Source organism: Pristis pectinata, chromosome 12 (assembly GCF_009764475.1).
Source record: "Pristis pectinata isolate sPriPec2 chromosome 12, sPriPec2.1.pri, whole genome shotgun sequence".
Lineage (NCBI taxonomy): Eukaryota > Metazoa > Chordata > Chondrichthyes > Rhinopristiformes > Pristidae > Pristis > Pristis pectinata.
This window is the reverse complement of record NC_067416.1, coordinates 5,116,527-5,140,403: the sequence shown is the minus strand read 5'-3', so window position 1 is coordinate 5,140,403 and position 23,877 is coordinate 5,116,527. Positions and strand designations below refer to the sequence as shown.

At 48.1% G+C, this 23,877-nt stretch overlaps 1 protein-coding gene across 1 annotated transcript in view; it reads left to right on the top strand.

The window, feature by feature from the left end:
• The first annotated feature begins 4,110 nt into the window (after positions 1–4,110).
• Positions 4,111–23,877, top strand: part of LOC127576874 (dynamin-binding protein-like) — a 111,957-nt gene continuing 92,190 nt past the window's right edge. Inside the window, 1 exon segment of the mRNA XM_052027680.1 lies at positions 4,111–4,225. Within this exon segment, the coding sequence (XP_051883640.1) occupies positions 4,162–4,225 (64 nt within the window). The 5' untranslated portion in view covers positions 4,111–4,161.

The following is a 23,877-nucleotide window of genomic DNA, read 5'->3' as shown; positions in this document are numbered from 1 at the left end:
TGCAGATCAATGAGGTAGCCATGGGCCCGAGCTATGCCTGGCTACGTGGAACAGTCCTTGTTCCAAGTCTCTTCTGGCACCCCTCCCCAACTCTTTCTTTGCTACGTCAACAACTGCATCGGTGCTGCTTCCTGCACCCATGCCGAACTCGTCAACTTCATCATCTTCAGCACCAACTTCCACCCTGCCCTCAAGTTCATCCGGACCACCTCTGACGCTTTTTTTTCCCCTAGATCTCTCTGTCTCCATCTCAGGAGGCAGACTGGCTGCTGGTGTCTTCCAGAAACCCACTGACTCCCACGGATGCCTCCTCCCAGCTCGCCTCCTGTAAGGATGACGTCCCTTCTTCTCAGTTCCTCTGCAGCAGTCCCAATGCGGGGTGTCGACCTGAAACATCAACTTACACCTGTTTGCCTTTGTAGATGCTGCTGGGACCCACTGAGTTCTTCCAGCGTTCTGTTTCTTGTTCCAGGTTCCAGCATCTGCAGACTGCATTAAGTGGACATTGGACAAGAAACATCAACACCCCAAGCATGTAATTTCTGATTATTTCTGGGTGGAGTGGATATAACTGGACTAAAGGGCATCAGTCCCTGATCGATTCTGCCCTCAACACTCCCACCCTATTTCCAAACACATTCACACGTACAAAAAGAGTTCAGTTATAGGATGAACAACTTGAATCGTATTGGTAAGAATGTACCTGGTAAATTGGTAAATCAATTTATTATTGTCACATGTACCGAGGTACGGTGAAAAACTTTGTTTTGCATGCCATCCATACAGATCATTTCATTACATTGAGGTAGAACAAGGGAAAACAGAATAAATAATAAAGTGTTACAGTTACAGAGAAAGTGCAGTGCAGGCAGACTATAAGGTGCAAGGCCATAACAAGGTAGATGGTGAGGTCAAGGGTTCATCTTAGCATACTGGGGAACTGTTCAATAGTCTTATAACAGCAGGATAGAAGCTGTCCTTGAGCCTGGTGGTACGTGTTTTCAGGCTTTTGTATCTTCTGCCTGATGGGAGGGGGAAGAGAGAATGTCTGGGTGGGAGGGGTCTTTGATTATGCTGGTTGCTTTACCAAGGCAGCGAGAAGTGTAGATGGAGTCCATGGAGGGGAGGCTCGTGTCCGTGATGTGCTGAGCTGTGTCCAGAACTCTGCAGTTTCTTGTGGTCACGGGCAGAGCAGTTGCCGTACCAAGCCGTGATGCATCTGGATAGGATGCTTTCTATGGTGCATCAATAAAAATTGGTGAGGGTCAAAGGGGACATGCCAAATTTCTTTATTGCTTTCTGCATTGTAGACACTGCAGAGAAGGTTCACCAGACTGACCTGTTCAATGAAGGGATTGATGTGTGAATAGAGCAGGTTGGACCAGTACTCACTGGAACTTCTGAAAGCACAGGTGGTATATTCTCTTTCCAGCAGTCTTGCTGGGACTGAATACTGGATCATTGCTACCCTCCAAGTAAAAAAAAATCCTCACATCCTTATTTGTATTTTTTGCCTAAAGTGTTAATTCTGTTCTACTGGTTTTTAACTCATCCACCAGAGGAAAATAGAGAGGTCCAACACAGAAACAAATCATTCATCCCACTGAGACCGTACTGACCATAACCACCCATTCACACTAATACAATGTTAATCCTTTTTTCTTTAGAGTCATAGAGTCATACAGCCTGGAAACAGGCCCTTCAGCCCAACTCATCCACACCGACTAAGTTGCCTACTTGGTCGGCATGACTTAGGGAGCCAAGACTAGGGCTTAGAGCTAGGGCTTTACTCTTTGGAGAGATGGAGGATGAGGGGAGACATGATAGAGGTGTACAAAATATTAAGAGGAATAGATAGACAGCCAGCGCCTCTTTCTCGGGGCACCAATGCTCAATACAAGAGGGCATGGCTTTAAGGTAATGGGTGGGAAGTTCAAGGGAGATGTCAGAGGGAGGTGTTTTAGCCAGAGAGTGGTTGGGGCATGGAATGCGCTGCCTGGGGTAGTGGTGGAGGCAGGTACATTGGTCAAGTTCAAGAGATTGTTAGATAAGCATATGGAGGAATTTAAAATAGGGGGATATGTGGGAGGAAGGGGTTAGATAGTCTTAGGTGAGGTTTAAAGGTCGGCACAACATGGTGGGCCGAAAGGCCTGTATTGTGCTGTATCGTTCTATGGTACCTGAGCTAGTCCTGTCTGCCAGCATTTGGCCCATATCCTTCTAAACCTTTCCTATCCATGGACCTGCCCAAGTGTCTGTTAAACAATGTAATTGTATCCCCCTCTACCACTTCCTCTGGCAGCTCGTTCTATACACGCACCACCCTCTGTGTAAACCTATGTCTCTAGTTTTAGACTCCTCTACGCTAGGAAAGACCTTATCTACTCCCCCTCAGGATTTTATAAGCCTCAATAAGGTCACCCCTCAGCCTCCTACAAACCAGGGGAAAAAGCCCCAGCCTATTCAGCCTCCCCACATTCCGATCAACTACCCCCAGATTCCGCCCCTCACCCACACACTAGAGACAATTTACAGTGGCCAATTAACCTACCAACCCACACAAATTTTTGGATGTGGGAGGAAACCGGAGCGCCGGGGGGAACGTGCAAACTCCACACAGACAGCGCTGAGGGTCAGTGTTTACCAGCTGTGCCACTGCGCTGCCCTAGTTTCACTATCCACCAGTTCTGACCTTGCCCACCTCTCCCAGTTGTTCCCCCTTGCCTTCCTGCAACCATCCTGGGAACACTTTTCATTCACCTTCTCTGAGACCCTAGCGCCAGAATTGGAAGCAGCATAGATATAAATCGATGTGAGAGAGAGAAAGAGACGGAGATGGAGACAGAAAGACATGGAAGCAACAGAGAGGGAGATGCAGAGATGGATGAATGGAAAGAAAGGAGATACAGAAAGAAGCAGGGAGGGAAGGATGAATAGAGATAAGTTAAGATAAAATTTCTTTATTAGTCACATGTACATCAAAACACAGAGTGAAATGCATCTTTTGCGTAGAGTTTTCTGGGGGCAGCCCGCAAGTGTCGCCACGCTTCCGGCGCCGACGTAGCATGCCCACAACTTCCTAACCCGTACGTCTTTGGAATGTGGGAGGAAACCGGAGCACCCGGAGGAAACCCACGCAGACACGGGGAGAACCTACAAACTCCTTACAGACAGCGGCTGGAATTGAACCCGGGTCACTGGCTCTGTGATAGTGTTACGCTAACCACTACACTGCCATGATAGAACGATAGAGTGGAGCACGTACATGGAGAGATAGAGATCAGCAATGCATCAGCATAAGTTTGCAAATGACACTAAAATAGGTGGTATAGTGGACAATGAAGAAGCTTACCAAAAACTACAGGGGGATCTTGATCTGCTGAGTATGTGGGCCGAGGAATGGCAAATGGAGTTTAATTCAGATAAGTGCATTTTGGAAAGTCAGATCCAGGTCGGACTTTCACAATGAACGGCAGGGAGTGTTGTAGAACAGAGGGACCTTGGTGTACAAGTACATGATTCCCTGAAAGTAGAGTCACAGGTAGACAAGTGAAGAAGGCTTTTGGCACACTGGCCTTCATCAGTTAAAGCATTAAATATAAAGTTAGGAAATCATGGTGCAGTTGTACAGGACGCTGGCGAGGTCGCACTCGGGAGTATTGTGTTCAGTTTTGGTCGCCCTGCTATAGGAAAGATGTTACTAAACTGGAATGAGTGTAGAAAAGGGTTTACAAGAATGTTGCCAGGACTTGAGGGACTGAGTTATAGGGAGAGGTTGGACAGGCTAGGACTTTATTCCTTGGAGCATAAGAGACCAAGAGGTGATCTTATAGAGGTGTATAAAATCATATGGGGCATAGATAGGGAGAATGCACTCAGTCTTTTTCCCAGGGTTGGGGAATCGAAAACTAGAGGGCATAGGTTTAAGGTGAGAGGGGAAAGATTTAATAGGAATGTTTTTTACACAAAGAGTGGTATGTATGTGGAATGAGCTGCCAGAGGAAGTGGTTGACGCAAGTATAACGACAACTTTTAAGACAGTTGGACTGAATGCACTCTGTACTGACTCAATGTAACTGTATTGTGTAATGAACTGATCTGTACCAACGGTACGCGAGAGGTTTAAGCAGCTCAAGAAGAAGTGAGAAATCAGCAAACAGTATGCTGATCCTTTTTCCTTTTCAGGATCAGCCCGGGAACGGTTGGAGGAGCGGGTCCCTAACAGGTAGGGGCTGAGTATTTAAAAGTCGTGCTTATTGGTTAATTAGTGAGAGCAAGTACTTGAGGTAATTAAGAGGGACAAATATCAGGAGGGGTAACTAAAAGGGGCGGCCTGTGTGTGAGTGGCTCAGGGTAGGAGTGGAGCCTTGAGGCTTTGGCTCAAGAGGCTTCGGCGAGCAGGGGCTGAGGAAGAGCTAGCACCCTGAGAGGTAAGGCCGGTAAGTTCCTTTAAGTTAATTAAAGTCGGATTGGGTAATGAACGCAGCAGCTAGGGCAGCTGTGTGCTCCGAATGCAGTATGTGGTAAGTCAGGGACAGCATGCTTGTCCCTGATGACTACACCTGTAAAAAGTGCATCCAGCTGCAGCTCCTGGCAAACCGAGTTAGGGAACTGGAGATGGAGCTGGATGAACTTCAGATCATTCGGGAGGTAGAGGCAGACACAGGTAGGAGTTTCAGGGAGATAGTTACACCTAGAAGTCAGGAGGCAGGTAGCTGGGTGACTGTTAGGAAAGGGAAGGGGATTAGACAGAAGGAGCAGTGCACCCCTGTGGCTGTTCCCATCAACAATATGTGTACCGTTCTGGATACTGCTGGTGGGGACGACCTACCAGGGACAAGTTGTAGTGGTCGAATCTCTGGCACCGAGGCGGGACCCTCATCTCAGATAGGAGGGAGGGTAAAGAGGAGAGCAGTAGTGATGGGGATTCAATAGTTAGGGGGACAGATAGGAGGTTCTGTGGGAGAGATCGAGAATCCCGGATGGTCTGTTGCCTCCCTGGTGCCAGGGTCCGTCATATCTCAGATCGAGTTCTTGATATTCTCAGGAGGGAGGATGAGCAGCCAGATGTCGTGGTCCATGTTGGGACCAATGACGTGGATAGGAAGAAGGAGGAGGTCCTGCAAAGAGAGTTTAGAGAATTAGGTGTAAAGTTAATGGACAGGACCTCCAAGGTTGCAATCTCAGGCTTGCTACCAGTGCCACGAGCTAGTGAGGCTAGAAATAGGAGGATCATGCAGCTAAATACGTGGCTAAGGAGTTGGTGCAGGAGGGACGGCTTCAGGTTTCTGGATAATTGGGCTTTGTTCCAGGGAAGGTGGGATCTGTTCCGAAGGGACGGTTTACACCTGAACTGGAAGGGGACTAACATACTTGCGGGTAGGTTTGCTAGTGCTGCTCCGATGGGTTTAAACTAGATTTGCAGGGGGAGGGGAACCAGAGTGCTAGAGAAGAAAGTGAGGAGGAAAATGATCGTGCGAGGTCTGCAGGTATGGACAGAAATCAAAGGTTTGTACGTGATAGTAATGTTCTCAGGTGCATCTATTTCAATGCAAGGAGTATTGTAGGTAAGGCGGATGAGTTTAGGGCGTGGATTGGCACGTGAGATTACGATGTTATTGCTATTAGTGAGACATGGTTGCAGGAGGGGCAGGACTGGCAGCTTGATGTTCCGGGCTTCCGTTGTTTCAGACGTGATAGAGGGGGAGGGATGAAAGGGGGAGGAGTGGTATTGCTGGTCAGGGAACAGATCATAGCTGTGCATAGTCAGGACAGCCCGGAGGGCTCGTCTACAGAGGCCATATGGGTGGAGCTGAGGAACAGGAAAGGTGTGGCCACACTAATAGGGTTGTATTATAGACCGCCCAATAGTCAGAGAGAATTGGAGGAACAAATCTGTAGGGAGATAGCAGACCGATGTAAGAAACAGAAAGTTGTAACAGTTGGGGATTTTAACTTTCCACATATTGACTGGGACTCCCACACTGTGAAAGGGTTGGATGGCTTGGAATTTGTCAAATGTGTTCAGGAAAGTTTTCTAAATCAATATATAGAGGTACCAACGAGAGAGAATGCAATACTTGATCTCCTATTAGGGAACCAGGCAGGTCAGGTGACAGAAGTATGTGTAGGTGAGCATTTTGGGTCCAGTGACCATAATGCAATTAGTTTCAAGATAATTATGGATAAGGATAGGTCTGGTCCTCGAGTGGAGGTTCTAAATTGGAGAAAGGCCAATTTTGTGAAAATGAGAAAGGATCTAGGTAGGGTGGATTGGGATAAGTTATTTTCTGGCAAGGATGTGCTCGGTAAGTGGAAAGCCTTCAAAGTCGAAATTTTGAGAGTACAGAGTTTGTATGTCCCTGTCAGGATTAAAGGCAAGGGTAACAAGCATAGAGAACCTTGGTTTTCAAGGGATATTGGTGAGCTGGTTAAGAAAAAGAGAGAGGTGTATAGCAGGTATAGGCAACTAGGAACGGATGAGGTACTTGAAGAGTATAGGAAATGTAAGAAAATACTAAAAAAGGAAATCAGGAAGGCAAAAAGAAGAAATGAGGCTGCTTTGGCAGATAATGTGAAGGTAAACCCAAAGGGTTTCTACAAGTATATTAAGAGCAAAAGGATAGTAAGAGACAGAATTGGTCCCCTAGAAGATCAGAGTGGTCGTATATGCGGAGCCTCAGGAGATGGGGGAGGTCTTATACGGTTTTTTTGCATCAGTATTTACTCAGGAAACTGGCATCGTGGATAAGGAAGGAAGGGAAACAAGCAATAGTGTCATGGAACATATAGAGATTAAAAAGGAGAAGGTACTTGATGCTTTACAGTGAATAAAGGTAGATAAATTCCCAGGGCCTGACAAGGTATTTCCTCGGACCTTGAGAGAGACTAGTGTAGAAATTGCAGGGGCCCTGGCAGATATATTTAAAATGTCCTTAGCCACGGGTGCAGTGCCAGAGGACTGGAGGGTAGCTCATGTTGTTCCATTGTTTAAGAACGGCTCGAAGAGTAAACCAGGTAATTACGGGCCAGTGAGCCTGACATCAGTAGTGGGTAAATTATTAGAAGGTGTTCTGAGAGATAGGACATATAAGTATTTGGACAGCCAAGGGTTGATTAAGAATAGTCAGCATAGCTTTGTGCGTGGTAGATCGTGTTTAGCGAATCTTGTGGAGTTTTTTGAGGAGGTCACTAAGAAAGTAGATGAAGGTAAGGCTGTGGATGTTGTTTACATGGACTTCAGTAAGGCCTTTGACAAGGTCCCACATGGGAGATTAGTTCAGAAGGTTCAGTCAGTGGGTATCCATGGAAAGGTTGTAAACTGGATTCGAAATTGGCTGAGTGGGAGAAGACAGAGAGTGGTTGTGGATGGTGGTTTCTCAGACTGGAGGCCCGTGACTAGTGGTGTGCCTCAGGGATCTGTGTTGGGGCCATTGTTGTTTGTTGTATATATCAATGATCTAGACGATAATGTGGTAAATTGGATTAGTAAGTTTGCGGATGACACTAAGATTGGAGGTGTAGTGGACAGCGAGGAAGGCTTTCAAAGCCTGCAGAGGGATCTGGACCAAATGGGAAAATGGTCCAGAAAATGGCAGATGGAATTTAATGCAGACAAGTGTGAGGTGTTGCATTTTGGAAGGACAAATCAAGGGAGGACATACACAGTAAATGGAAGGGCACTGAGGAGTGCGGAGGAACAAAGGGATCTGGGAGTTCAGATATATAATTCCCTGAAAGTAGAGTCACAGGTAGACAGGGTTGTAAAGAAGGCTTTTGGCATCCTGGCATTTATAAATCAAAGTATTGAGTATAGGAGTTGGAATGTTTTGGTGAAGTTGTATAAGTCATTGGTGAGACCAAATTTGGAATATTGTGTGCAGTTCTGGTCGCCGAACTACAGGAAGGATGTCAGTAAGATTGAAAGAGTGCAGAGGAGATTTACTAGAATGTTGCCGGGTCTTCAGGAGTTGAGTTACAGGGAGAGATTGAGCATGTTAGGACTTTATTCCTTGGAGCAGAGAAGAATGAGGGGAGATATGATAGAGGTTTACAAAATGATGAGGGCATAGACAGAGTTAATGCAAGTAGGCTCTTTCCACCTAGATTAGGAGAGATAAGTACGAGAGGACATGGCTTTAGGGTGAAAGGGGAAAGATTTAGGGGGAACATTAGAGGGAATTTCTTCACTCAAAGAGTGGTGGGAGTGTGGAATGGGCTGCCATCTGATGTGGTAAGTGCGGTCTTGCTCTTTTAAGAGTAAATTGTATAGATACATGGACGAGAGAGGTCTGGAGGGGTATGGGCTGGGGGCAGGTAAATGGGACTAGCAGAATGTTTCGTCACAGACTAGAAGGGCCGAATGGCCTGTTTTCTGTGCTGTAGTGTTCTGCGGTTCTAAGTCTTTCACTGTACCTCGGTACAAAATAATAAACCAATACCAATACATGGATTGGGAAAGTTTAGAAGGTTATGGGCAAATGGGACTAGCTTGGATGGGGACATCTTGGTTGGCATGGACCAGTTGGGCCGAAGGGCCTGTTACCGTGCTGTATATCTCGATGATGCACGTTGCAGGGTTTGGGGGGGGGAACCCTGGAGGCTGGTTTCCAGGGCAACCGGTGAAAGCCATCAGGACTGCGGCGGGCAGCTCCATTCCCAAGCCGGGGCGCCTCCTCTTATATGGCGAGGGCCCCCGGGCGGCGCGCTGACGTCAGCGCGCAGGGAGGCTGATACAATGTAACAGACGGGCTGGGAATGTATCAACGTTCCACGGGCGAATGTAGCGAACGGCCGGGGCCGGAGCGGCGCAGCGGGCGCCCGTTCCCCTCCCAGGTAGGCGAGAGGCACCCTCCCCTCCCTCTCCCCAGCTTGGCTCCCTCTCCCCTCCCACCCTCCCCTCCCTCTCCCCACCCACCCTCCCCTCCCTCTCCCCAGCTTGGCTCCCTCTCCCCTCCCACCCTCCCCTCCCTCTCCCCAGCTTGGCTCCCTCTCCCCTCCCACCCTCCCCTCCCTCTCCCCAGCTTGGCTCCCTCTCCCCTCCCACCCTCCCCTCCCTCTCCCCTCCCACCCTCCCCTCCCTCTCCCCTCCCACCCTCCCCTCCCTCTCCCCAGCTTGGCTCCCTCTCCCCTCCCACCCTCCCCTCCCTCTCCCCAGCTTGGCTCCCTCTCCCCTCCCACCCTCCCCTCCCTCTCCCCTCCCACCCTCCCCTCCCTCTCCCCAGCTTGGCTCCCTCTCCCCTCCCTCTCCCCAGCTTGGCTCCCTCTCCCCTCCCACCCTCCCCTCCTCTCCCCAGCAAGTTGGGGTCCCTGTGGTGAGGTGTGTCACTGTGTCAACTCCAGCTTGGCTACTGTTGCAGTTCAGGCTGGGATGTTGTGTGTGAAGGGAGAAGATTTGTCGCAGGGATCCTGTTCGGTTCTTATCTCTGGTTACGCTTTCTGATTTACTTTCGTGTGGCGGTGGGTGTTATTATTTACTGCTTCTTAGTTCCACGTCTGTAACTGCTGATGGCTGTTAAATGTGGCATCTTGTGGCACAGGAGGTGCCTGTCTTGCCTCTGAGCCAGAATGCAGTGGGTTTAAGTCCCACTGCAGGCAAACTAGCACAAAAATCTAGGCCGACTCAGCGTCGCACCAAGACAGTGCAGGGATGTTTTCTTTCAGACGAGGTGCTAAAGCGAAGCCCTGTCAAACATACCAATTGCTCAGGGAAAGCCGTGAAAATTCCTGCTGGAGTGCTGAATGATTCTCCTTTCGTGTCAACGTCACTTGTCGTGGATTGTCACATGGATCCTGTGGGGAAACTTGCTGCGTGCAGAATTGCTGTCACATTTCGAACATAGGGAGGCTGCACCGCTAAAAGTTCTTCGTTTGCTGCAGCAAACTTTGGGATGTGAGGGGCACTATAGAAATGCAAGTTAATTGACTTCACGTTCTGTGTGTGTGTAGGGGATGGGGAAGGTTTGGGGAGAGAAGAGATCGGAGACTGATGCCCCTGTTGTCAAATAGCTGACACAGCATCACGGGCAGTTTGTGTCCTGTCTGGGATGAAGTTCACCCACAGTGTTGAGGAGGATGGGTCTGCCACTTGTGTTTTCTGAGCTCCTGTTCTGGTGACTGCTTTGTGTCTGTTCCTCTGTTCACCGCCTTCCCTCTCCCCTCTCCTCATTATCAGGACAGGGGCATGTTCATTTGTGATACCCCCGTGTGGTCAATTGGTTTATTTTGCTTTACATGCCATCCACACAGATCATTTCATCGCATCAGTACATCGAGGTAGTACAAGGGAAAAAGCAGTAACAGGATGCAGAATAAAGTGTTATGGTTCCAGAGAAATTGTCTGCCTGCACTGCTTTAAGGTGCAAGGGCCATGACGAGGTAGATTGTGAGGTCAAGAGCCCACCTTATCATACCAGGGAACCGTTCAATAGTCTTATAACAGCAGGACAGAAGCTGTCCTTGAGCCTGGTGGTACGTGCTTTCAGGCTTTTGTATCTTCTGCCCGATGGGAGGGGGGAGAATTCCATTAGCACTCCTGTGTGAGGAGTTACTAACTGTTCTGAGTGTCCGTGGACACTCACCTGGCGGGGGACGAGCTCCTTTGTGGACTTAGGACCTTGGAAGAGGGAAAGGGAGAAAGAGAGAAATCTGTAGCAAGTCCAGCTTGTTGCAAATGAAGAGGCGAATGTTTGGTGCAAGTTAATCACGAGGTCAAGAACGATAGAAGGGATTTTATATCCACAAGAAATTCGAAGAAACATTTCCCCCCACAACTTCCCAATGAGGAGAAACTGTTTCAAAGGAAAGTTTGAGATTCCAGAGTAATCTCGGAGAGTGACGTCGGGCGCTGTGTGCTGGGACTCGAGGGCCTGAGTTATAGGGAGAGGTTGGGCAGACTGGGACTTCGGAGCGTAGGAGAATGAGGGGGTGACCTTATAGAGGTGTATTAAGTCATGAGGGGGATAGGATAAACGCACACAGTCTTTTTCCCGGGGTTGGGGAACCAAAGACTAGAGGGCATAGGTTGAAGGTGAGAGGGGAAAATTTTAAAAGGGACCTGAGGGGCAACTTCTTCACACAGAGGGTGGTGGGTATGTGGAACGAGCTGCCAGAGGAAGTGGTTGAGGCAGGTACAATAACAACATTTAAGGGACATTTGGACAGATACACAGATAGGAAAGATTTAGAGGGATGAGGGCCAATTGCGGGCAAATGGGACTAGCTTTGGGCATCTTGGTCGGCATGGACGAGTTGGGACAAAGCCTTTTTCGATGCTGTATTGCTCCATGATTCTCATTATAGGAAGGATGACTCCTTCACATCATATGACTCTTCATTATAGGAAGGGTGTGGAAGCGTTGGAAAGGGTGCAGAGCAGATTTACCAGGATGCTGCCTGGTTTGGAGAGTTGGATTATGAGGAGAGACTAAGGGAGCTAGGGCTTTACTCATTGGAGAGGAGGAGGATGAGGGGAGACATGATAGAGGTGTACAAAATATTAAAAGGAATAGATAGAGTGGACAGCCAGCACCTCTTTCCCAGGGCACCAATGCTCAACACAAGAGGGCATGGCTTTAAAGTAACGGGTGGGAAGTTCAAGGGAGACATCAGAGGGAGGTTTTTTACCCAGAGAGTGGTTGGGGCATGGAATGCGCTGCCGGGGGTGGTGGTGGAGGCAGGTACATTGGTCAAATTCAAGAGATTCCTAGATAAGCATATGGAGGAATTTAAATTTATCCCTCTAGATATGTGGGAGGAAGGGGTTAGGTAGTCTTAGGCGAGGTTTAAAGGTTGGCACAACATTGTGGGTCGAAGGGCCTGTATTGTGCTGTACTGCTCTATGTTCTATTCTATGTGCAGCCAATTGCTATAGATCCCAGCATGGAATGAGTGGCTGTGATGTTCATATTAACAGCAAGAGGCCAGAGAGAAAGACTCACTGGACAGAGGCAGACAGCCCATCACAGTGATGAGCTTTCGTTGGACTTTTAACCCTGCGTCTAATTGGTTCATCTGACTTTTTTTTCCCCCGAGCCCTTGCTCTCAGGGGAGGTATTGGTTTCATGGTACAAAGCTGTTGTGCACTGAAAAGTGTGTCATTCTTCTTTGAGGCATGTGTATGCAGACTATTCAGCCAGAAGAAGCATCACAGTAGTGCCCAGTCCTGCCCCCAGGCCATGTTGATGTGTGCGTGCCCCTCCAGGGCTAACTGGTTGATGGTCAGATTTTATTTCTATTTTCTTTTCCGTGAGGTCAGCTCAGTCTAGTCCAGTTCAGCCTGACATTGCTCAGGTCAGTCCGGGCACCGGTACCTGTCTGCCCCACTTTAGGTTAGCTCTGTCTGGCTGACATCAGTCCAGGGCAGGTAAGACCTACGTGGTTGAAATAGATCAGTCCAAGACGGGTAACGTCATGGATTAGGAACCCCAGGGGCCCTTCTCAGCTTGGCACTTGTGACCAGTATCGAACATTCCCAGGTGAGGGACAGCACGGGTTAGATACAGAGTGAAGCTCCCTCTACACTGTCCCATCGCACACTCCCAGGGCAGGGAAACACCAGTAAATACACCGAAGCTCCCTCTGCACACTCCCCACAATGTTTTTAAGTTGCACTGTACTTATTTGACACTGTTCCAGTTCTCGCCCTGTTTTGTATTGTCATTTCCATTCGGACGTATGCCAGGTTTTAAACAATTTTGATTCCTAGTTTCAAGTTGCTGAGCTGGGGCGATGTTGCCAAAATGATTTCACACTTGACTCTTTCCAAGAGTTAAGGCAGTCTGCTTAGCTCAGTATATGCAGCACTAACCCCAGATCTGCAAGTCATTTTAATGAAAAAGTGCCAAAAAAATATTATAAAATATTTGCTGCATGTGTAATATCACTGGGTATATTCCAGTGCTCATTGGGAAATCGCCAAGAAGTACAATCAGAACCATCAATTAACCATCTCAAATCCAACAGAGCAGCGAGAGCCCCCTCCCCTTGAGTACTATGACCCAGTGTTAGACAATGACAAAACTCTACCCACTAATATTGATCCCAGTGTTAGTGACAGATCTATCCCCACCAATCCCCTGCCCCTGTATAAAACAATGACAACATTCCATCCACCAGTACTGTTTCTCAGTGTTACACAGAGACAGATCTATCCTTACTAATCCCACACCCCAGTATTAAGCAGTGACAAAACCGGGCAGGGACCGCACGGGTTAGGTACAGAGTGAAGCTCCCTCTACACTGTCCCATCACACACTCCCAGGGCAGTACCCACCAGTGCAGTACCCCAGTATTATACAGTGGCAGGTCTATCCCCACTGATACCGTACCCCAGTGTTATAGAGGCAATACTCTACCCCAGTTCTGTATCTCAGTGTTATACAATGACAGATCCATCCCCGCTGGTGCTTTATCCAGTGTTTACACCCTGACAATCCTGCATCTCCCCCTGTTGTGCTCGGAGAGACCTGTACCCATCAGTACTACTTTGACCGTTATTCAGAGACTGACATCTCCCTAGGTCGACAGTGACAGGGCTGTGTGCCAGTATTATACAGTGACAGGGCTGCACCAGTGTCCCGGAGTTAAATAGTGATCTCGGTGCTCTTTTGCTCAGAATAGTCACCAGGCACCACCCAGCTTTAGGATGGGACCTATAATTACATTACTGTGTTGTTATACTGAGTTAACATTCAACCTACAATTAGAACCCTTTAAGATTCTCCTTGCAATTTTCCAAGCTGCTGAGCAGTCTGAGAGACAGAGCACCATCAGTTAGATGCTGAGGAAGCGGACCAATCGGGGCGCTGTGCACTCAGTGTGATAGTTTTGTGGGAGCTTTCAGAACTCTCCACTGATAATACTCCAAAGAGACAGGGGCAAGCCATTCGGCCCCTTGAACCATCCCGCCCACCTCATTGCCCCTCGATACCAAAGTATCCCGTCCTTTGCAGGAAGAGTTCCTGATTTCCACTTATCTTCGTGTGAAGATGAACACCTGAGGAGCCCTAGACCTGCAAGGTTCTGGGTCAAGAGCTGGGACTGCATCAACCTGGTCCGTTTAAGACCAGCATGGACACGATGGGCCGAGTGGCTTCCTTAAAGCTCCGTGATTCTTTAAGTGGTTGCTGACATTTCCCTGAATGGCCTGGCTCTAAATTACTTCCTCCCCTCCTGCTGCTGCTTTTTGGAGCAGAGCAGAAGGAACCATAGTCATACGGGACAGGGGAGTTCCTCTGTCGAAATAATTGACTTACATTGTCATCTTCAAGATTTTGGTTACACCTCCATCGACTTTTAAACTCAAAGAGACACAAACAAAAATTGATGCAGTGTTTTACTGTCAGTTGAGCACTTACATGTGATATTGCTCCTGTGAATTTGCAGCTTGTCTCTCTTTGCCACCGTGGGATCATCCTCCCATCTTACACAACCACTTCTGGGCTGTGGTGCTGGGAGTTAAACGCTAGTCGGACTGACATTGCTTCTCGTCTTGGTGACTCTGTTAGGTTACGTGTGCTCTGTGGCTCAGTGGGTATCTCTCTTGCCTCTGTGTCGGAAGGTTGTGATTTCAAATCCCACTCCATGAGGATCCAGGCTGATCACCTCCCCCCACACCCCCACACCCCTCCCCACGCACTGCTGGGCTGCGGGAGTACTACACTGGCAGACCTGCCGTCTTCCCGATGGGACATTCACCCGGTGAGATCTGGTCTCCCTCTGGTGGAAGCATTAGATAGCATGAAGACAGGCCCTTCAGCCCACTGTTCACACTGACCATCAAGCACCCATTTCTACACTACTCCCAACCCAATGTTATTCCCTCCACACTCCCATCCCAGATTCTACCACTTGCCTAGGGGCAATTTATTGTCCGTGCGTCTTTCGGATATGGGAGGAACCCCACGCGGCCACGAGGAGAACGTGCAAACTCCACACAGACAGCGCCGGAGGTCGGGATTGAACCCAAGTTGCTGAGGCTGTGGAACTGTGGCTCCACTGTTACTCCACTGTTGTCTCACTTCCTTGGGACCGTATTAAGGGAGAGCAAGGGAGTTCTGCCCTGATGTCCTGGCCAGTAACCCTGATTGTATATCATGTTGCTGATTGTGGGAGCTTGCTGTGCTTAAGTTGGCTGCCATGGTTTCTCCATTACAACTGTGTTGACACTTCAGAAGTACTTCATTAGCTGTTATGTTGTTTTGGAGCATTCTGGAAAGGGTAGAAATGCAATGTTTTCCCACTGGTACTAACCCACTCGCCCATCACCAACCTGTGCTGTGTCAACCTTTGGATGAGTGCTTGCTGTTTTCCTTGAAGTTATTTTGCAGCGATCCAGGACATGAAGCTCCTCATCCACTACTGCAGATGGTGGCGAACTGTGTCTGATTCCCAAACCTCAGCCTGATGTTGGGGATAAGACCACAAGTGGTAGTACAGAGCAAAGCAGTGATGATGGATGGACCTGTGTCACTGGAACCTCTGCCTCAGGAATGATAATGGCTGATACCCACCAGAGCACCTTCACTCTGTATCTAACCCGTGCCGTCCCTGCCCTGGGAGTGTGTGATGGGACAGTGTAGAGGGAGCTTCACTCTGTATCTAACCCGTGCGGTCCCTGCCCTGGAAGTATGTGATGGGACAGTGTAGAGGGAGCTTTACTCTGTATCCATCCTGTGCAGTTCCAGCCCTGGGCAGTCTAGCGGGATGAAGGGTCTTAACCCGAAATGTCAACTGTCCATTTCCCTCCACAGATGCTGCCCGACCCACTGAGTTCTCCAGCAGTTTGTTCTTTGCTCCAGATTCCAGTATCTGCAATCTCTTGTGTCTCCAGTTTAGAGGGAACATTGATCTATATCTGACCTGCACTGTTACTGCTGTGCATAGAGGGAGTTTATTATGGCTAACCTGATCTGTGTATGCCCTGGGGGAGAGTTTGATGAGACGGTGTTCCAATGCAGAAAACTGTTCCATTCAATAACACTCATTTTTTTGCTTCAATGAATGAAATATTTATACGAATAGGGAAAAATATTTATAACTGTAGGAAAATAGATGAATGGTTTTGAAAGCTGACTCACCACTCTGTCAAGTTTGGTTGAAACCTGGTGTGAAGGGAAATTTGGTCAGAGTAGAGTCATGGAGTCATACCGCACGGAAACAGGCCCTTCGGCCCAACTGGTCCATGCCGACCACAATTCCCATCTAAGCTAGTCCCATTTTCCTGCATTTGGCCCATATCCCTCTAAACCGTTCCTCTCCATGTAGCTTTTAAATGTTGTTAATGTACCTGCCTCAAGCACTTCCCCTGGCAGCTCGTTCCATATACGGACCACCCTCTGGGTGAAGAAGTTGCCCCTCAGGTTCCTATTAAATCTCCCCCCCCCCCCCACCTTATATCTATTCCCTCTTGATTCCCCAACCCTGGGGGAAAAAGACAGAGGCGTTCACCTTATCCATGCCCCTCATAAGTGATGTTTTTGAGCTGTTGCTGATACCTCATTTGTGGAGGTCGGATTAGAATTGTAGTCTGTGGGTTGAATTTGGTCTTGACTGCAATCCTGAGAGGTGGTAGCTAATTTTTTTTTGACCGACTGCACACAAACCAGCCTGTCCCAGGGTAGGGGATTAGAACTGGGGGGATTCCCCATAACCAAGGCAGGGTACGGGCAGCTCTCGAATTTGATCTCTGGACACACGGCAGAGTGTGGAAGTGACACTGGTGTCAGTGAGTCTCAGTCGCTGATGGCTGTCGACATTTTCTTGCTGGCTTCCTGTTTCCTGGCCAATCCAGGGGAAAGGAAGGTGGAAACCGGCTATTGTAGCAGGACAGCAGTGGCTGGGAAGCCTGCTCGCTGGTACCTTTGGAAGCTGGATCACAGCCCAGGGGAAGCTGAGTCAGTAACTCTGGCTGAGAGTCCCCGGGCTGCCTGCATTGTGTTGCAAATCCAGATTGAAACCGCAATTATTGCTGACCAGGAGCTGTGTGAGTTGCTGGCACAGTCGACCAGAGGGTGAAGAGGGAAAGTGGAGCGATTGGGGGGGGTGGGGCGGGGGAGGAAGAGTGGGGTCTAGTGGCCAGGGTGCAAGATGGGATGTAGCAGTGAGGGCGTTCAGGAGCAGACATGAGGTGAGTGCAGATGCGGAGGGTGGACGGGGGGAGACGTCCTTCCTTCCCCCTCCATACATAACCCATGGCCCACCCACTCTTCTCTGATTCTATATCTTGCTGTCCATCAAATCTCTCGTAATTTTCTGGGTTTAAGAAAGCTCTTAAGTGTTAGGCTTTCGATAGACCCTGCCTGGTTATCTCCTTCATTCTCTTTTGTAATCGTGCGTTGTACCCACTCATGCTGGGAGTGTGTGATGGGACAGTGTAGAGGGAGCTTCACTCTGTATCTAACCCGTGCTGCCCCTGCCCTGGGAGTGTGTGATGGGACGGTGTAGAGATAATTAGTTTGTTATTATCACATGTACTGAGATACAGTGAAAAACGTTGTTTTGCATGCCATTCATATTGATCATTTCAAAACATAAATACATTGAGGTAGTAGAAGGGAAAAGCAAAACAGAATGCAGAATACAGTGTTACAGTTACAGAGAAAGTGCAGTGCAGGCAGACAACAAAGTGGAAGATCTACGACGAGGTAGATTGAGAGATGAAGAGTTCATCTTTATCGTACAAGAGATCCGTTCAATAGTCTTAGAACAGCGGGTGAGAAGCTGTCCTTGAGCCTAGTGGTGTGTGTTTTCAAGCTTTTGTATCTTCTGCCATATGGAAGGATGGAGAAAAGTGAATGTCCGGGGTGGGACGGATCTTTGATTATGTTGACTAAGGCAGCGGGAAGTGTAGGCAGAGTCAGGCTTACATGATGGACTGGGCTGTGTCAACTCTGCAATTTTTTGTGGCCTTGGGCATAACAGTTGCCATACCAAGTAGTGATGCATCCGGGTAGGATGCTTTATCCTGTATCTAATCCACCTTTTTTTGTCAGTACTCGTGCTAATTATCACCTGAGTCGTCTTATTCAATCTCCATGTTGTGCTTTGTATTGCACTTATTAGATATAGAGTGAAGCTCCCTCTACACTGTCCCATCACACACTCCCAGGGCAGGGGCAGCACAGGTTAGATACAGAGTGAAGCTCCCTCTACACCGTCCCATCCCACACTCCCAGCATGAGTTAGGTACAACGCACGATTACAAAAGAGAATGAAGGAGATAACCAGGCAGGGTCTATCGAAAGCCTAACACTTAAGAGCTTTCTTAAACCTAGAAAATTGTGAGAGATTTGATGGACAGCAAAGTATGGAATCAGAGAAGAGTGGGTGGGCCATGGGTTATGTATGGAGGGGGAAGGAAGGACGTCTCCCCCCGTCCACCCTCCCCACCTGCACTCACCTCATGTCTGGTCCTGAATGCACTTCTCCTCCCATTCTGCTTTGAAAACTAAATCCTCCATTTTCAAACACCACCCCCCCCCCACCCCACCCCGTACCTAGAATCAGAATCAGGTTTATTGTCACTGACATATGTCGTGAAATTTGTTGTACAGTGCAAGACATAAAAATTACTATAAGTTACAAAAATAAATAAATAGTGCAAAAGAGGAATAGTGTTCATGGACCGTTCAGAAATCTGATGCCGGAGGGGAAGAAACTGTTCCTAAAACGTTGAGTTGGGTCTTCAGGATCCTGTACCTCCTCCCCGATGATAAGATAAGATTTCTTTGTTAGTCACATGTACATCGAAACACACAGTGAAATAATGTATCTTTGTGTAGAATATTCGCAAGTGTTGCCACACTTCTGGCACCAACATAGCACGCCCACAACTTCCTAACCCGTATGCCTTTGGAATGTGGGGGGAAACCGGAGCATTCGGAGGAAACCCACGTAGACCCAGGGAGAACGTACGAACTCCTACAGACAGCGGCCGGAATTGAACCCAGGTCGCTGGCGCTGTAATAGAGCTACACTACCGTAGTAGTAACGTGAAGAGGGCATGTCCCGGATGATGAGGCTCCTGAGTGATGGATGCCGCCTTCTTGAGGCACTGCCTCTCGAAGATGTCCTCGATGGTGGGGAGGGTTGTGCCCGTGATGGAGCTGGCTGAGTCTACAACCCTCTGCAGCCCCTTGTGATCCTGTGCATTGCCGGGTCCATACCAGGCAGTGATGCAGCCAGACAGAATGCTCTCAGGAAGGATCCCTGACCACAGGCAGTGACTGGTTTCTCTTTTCACACATGCTGCTTGACTGACTTGAGTTCTTCCAGCATTTCTACCTTTGTCTTAGATTCCAGCTTCTGCAGTTTTATCTGTTTTCCGTTTTTTTTATTATTCTTTTCTGGCCTTTATCTCTCTGACTCGAGCTCCACAGCCTCCCACACACTGCACTGCAGGAACTCTCCACGCTAATTGGTATCAGGTGCTCTCAGCCAGATGGAGAATTGGGTTTATTCACGATACAGAGGAAAACATAGCCATAATTCTGACAACCAGGTGATAAGTAGACACTGTAACATGCTATCCACCAAGCGTGTGAACTGGCTAGTCAGAGCCAAAATATCCAGGGGAAGCACTCTTTCCGCATTCCCACAGCAGGTGAAAACACAGGAGCCCTGACTGGTGTCTGCCCATCCTCCCCACCCTCTCCCAATGGTCACGAGCTATTGCCTGTGGTGATCCGTATGGAAATGTCCTTGGAAGTAGATGATCTGCATTAGAGACCTGCTTGCAGAAATATGCATTTGAAAGCTGTGCACCACAAACAGTCACAAATTCCTTGGATTCCAATGTGCAAGGAAGGTTCTGGATGCATTCCAATCTGTCATCTGCTTTCCAAATGAAAGATAAAGATTATGAGTGGATATCAAGTATAAATTCAGATGCCTGGGTCAGATTAATTGGCCTGTCTGCAGATATAGTCAATTGTCCTTTAACAATGTTTTTATTCTTCATTGCTTTAATTCTCATGAATCTTCACTGATTTCTTTCTTTTATTGATACCTGTACTGTCCCTGTCCTTTGTGTTTGATGGGACAGTGTAGAGGGAGCTTTACTCTGTATCTAACCCATGCTGTCTCTGCCCTGGGAGTGTGTGATGGGACAGTGTAAAGGGAACTTTAATGTAGCCAATCTGGACTCTATGGGCCCTGTGGGAGTGATTGAGGGAACAGTCTGGTAAAATATAAAATGAGATTCCATTCCACAACACTCATCTTTCTGTACTGGCAATACAATTATTGTATCGGTATGAAAAATGGTAGAAGGATCAGAAAAAGATGAAAGGTTGTCCACCTGGTCGAAACCAACAAAAACCTGTTTCTTCACAGGATGGAAATGTCAAATAATAAAGGGCATAGCTTGAAGGTGAGAGGGGGGAAAGTTTAAAGGAGATTTATAAAGCAATTATTTTAAACCGAGTGGTAGATGCCGGGAGTGTGCAGTCAGGGAAGGTAATGGAAGCAGAGCAATGTCTAATAAGTATTTAGACAGGTCCCTGCACAGGCAAGGAATGATCGTGATGAAGACCATGTGCAGGCAGATGTGAAGTTTAAACTGGCATCATGGTCAGCACAGACGTGGTGGGCAGAAGGGTCTGTTCCTGTGCTGTACTGTTCTATGTGGGGATAAGTGTGGGTCAGACACGGTGACGTTTGTAAGCCAGTGCAGCTGTCTCATTTGTGGCGACGTGGATCAGAATTACAGGCCAAGGGATCTCGGGTTGAGTTCAGGCTTGATGCAATCTTAGCCAGAGAGGTGATATTTAATTTATCGGCCCTTGCAGGTATGTAAGTTCCAGTTACACCTGTGGACACACAATGCCTGTACAGCAACTTCTAGTTATAAAGCATCTGGAGTTGGAATACCTCCTGCGGTGTTTCTCCGGAGTTTCAAACAAAATTTGACCCCAAGGCATCAGGTGATATTCAGGCTGGGGACTTGATGCTTGGTGAAAGAATCTGGTTTTACGGCATGCCTTAAAGGTGGAGAGAGTTGGAGAGTCCAGAGCTTTAGGGAGGGATTTCTTGGGTGATGAAGCGAGTAAATGTAGGAACAATCAAGAGGACAGGTTTTAAGTAAACTGGGGATCTGACAGGGATGGAGGGGGTTTACAGAGTCATAGACTAATACAGCTCGGAAGCAGGCCCTTCGGCCCAACTTGTCCATGCCGATCAAGTTGCCCAGCTGAGCTAGTCCCATTTGCCTGCATTTCCCACATATCTTTTAAATGTTGTTACTGTACCTGCCTCAACCACTTCCTCTGGCAGCTCGTCCCAGATACCCACCACCCTCTGTGTGAAGAAGTTGCCCCTCAGGTCCCTTTTTAAATCCTTCCACTCTCACCTTAAACCTATGCCCTCTAGTTTTTGATTCCCTTTCTCTGGGGAAAAAGACTGAGTGCATTCACCCTATCAATGCCCCTCATGATTTTATACACCTCTATAAGGTCGCCACTCATTCCCCTATGCTCCAAGGAATAAAGACCTAGCCTGCCCAACCTCTCCCTATCATTCAGGCCCTCGAGTCCTGGCAAAATTCTTGTAAATCTTTTCTGCGCCCTTTCCAGCTTAATGACCTCTTTCCTATAGCAGGGTGACCAAAACTGAACACAATACTCCAGGTGCGGCCTCACCAACGTCTCATACAACTGCAACACAACATCCCAATTTCTATACTCAGTGCCCTGACTGATGAAGGCCAGCGTGCCAAACGCCGCCTTCACCACCCTGTCTAGACCACGGGGACAGTGGGGAAGAAAGATGAGAGTTTAATATCCAGGACTTGCTTAACTGGGTCCACACAAGGTCAGCGAGCATGGGTGGCGAGACCAAGAGAGGTGAGTGAGATCACAGGCTGTGGAATTTCTGATGATCTCGCTTGAGAGAGATGAGGACAGGAAATACTAGAAACACTCAGCAAGTCAGGCAGCGTCTGTGGAGAGAGAAACAGAGATAATGTTTCAGATTGAAAACCCTTCTTCAGAATGCTCAGTGGCCATGGTATAGTCTATATAGAAGGAAAATCATGCCCTTTAAGATGATAGAACATGGAACGTTACAGCACAGTACAAGCCCTTCGGCCCACGATGTTGTGCCGACGTTTTATCCTGCTCTGATATCTATCTAACCCTTCCCTCCCACATAGCCCTCCATTTCTCTATCATTCATGTGGCTATCTAAGTGTGGTGTGGGATCCAAAGAGTGAGGGAATTGGAATTGGTTTATTATTGTCACATGTACTGGGGTACAGTGAAAAACTTTGTTTTGCATGCCATCCATACAGATCATTCCATTACATTAGGTAGTACAAGGGAAAACAATAACAGAATGCAGAATATAGTATTACGGTTACAGAGAAAGTGCAGTGCAGGCAGGCAATAAGGCCATGACGAGGTAGATTGTGAGATCAAGAGACCATCTTATCGTACCAGGGGACCATTCAATAGCCTGATAACAGCGGGATAGAAGCTGTCCTTGAGCCTGTCCTTGTGCTTTCAGGCTTTTGTATCTTCTGCCTGATGGGAGGGGGGAGAAGAGAGAATGTTTGAGGTGGGTGGGGTCTTTGATTGTGCTGGCTGCTTTACCGAGGCAGCGAGAAGTATAGACTGCCCTCAAAATACAAATACTTCAAATTATGCAGTTTTTTTAATTTAAAAGAAACTTGCATTGTTTTTTTGCCTTTTATGATGTGGGATGTCACATAATGCTTTGCAGCCGATGTTGTGACTGTTGTAGTGTTGGAGGAGCAGAAGCCAATGTACAGTGAGATCCTACAAGTCATCCAGTGTGGTTTTGGCCACACATTTGTTTTTGAGAAGTCAAGGGTAAATGTTGGTCCTGAACCAATAGGAAAGCCCTGGTCATCACTCAAATAGGCCCATGGGATTTTTTGTGGTCATCCTGATTTGGAAGATCCTGTGGGAAAGATGGTGACTTTTCCTGTCTCATGACTGTATTGAGGGGAGGAGCCATCATGTGCCTCTCAACAGGACTGGTGGGTTACAGCAAGCTATTCCACCAGGGGAGGCATCGTTTCCAAGCCTGGTCTGCTTGTGCCTTGTACCCTACTGGTGAGAATGTGTCACGCAGTGTAATGAGATCACTGTGCCTACCTGCTCCATAAGATACCGGAGCAGAATTAGGCCACTCGGCCCATCGAGTCTGCTCTGCCATTCAATCATGGCTGATTTATTTTTCAGCCCCATTTTGATGCCTTCTCCCCATAACCCTTAACCTCCTTACTGATCAAGAACCTATCAATCTCTGCCTTAAGTACACCCAATGACTTGGCCTCCACAGCCCTCTGTGGCAACGAATTCCACAGATTCACCTCCCTCTGGCTGAAGAAATTCCTCCTCATCTCAGTTCTAAAAGGATGTCCCTTTATTCTGAGGCTGTGCCCTCTGATCCTAGACTCTCCCACTGAGGGAAACATCCTCTCCACGTCCACTCTATCCAGGCCTTTCAGTGTCTGGTAGGTTTCAATGAGATCCCGCCCCCCCCCCCCCGCCCCCCCCCATCCTACTGAACTCCATCGAGTGCAGGCCCAGAGACATCAAAAGCTCCTCATACTTCCAAGACTTTCATTCCCGGATCATTCTTGTGAACCTCCTCTGGACCCTCTCCAAGGCCAGCACATCCTAGTTGCGGGGCCCAAAATTGCTCACAATATTCCAAATGCGGTCTGACCAATTCTCAGCAGTATGTCCTTGCTTTTATGTTCTAGTCCTCTCAAAATGAATGCTGAGGAGACTGCTGGAAATGACTTGCTCCCTGTGAAGTGATCTGACTTGGGCTGTTATTGGAGCTCTCTACCCCAGGGATTTGGTGTCTAGCCTGAGGCACACAGTACAGTACCAGGGCACTGCGGAC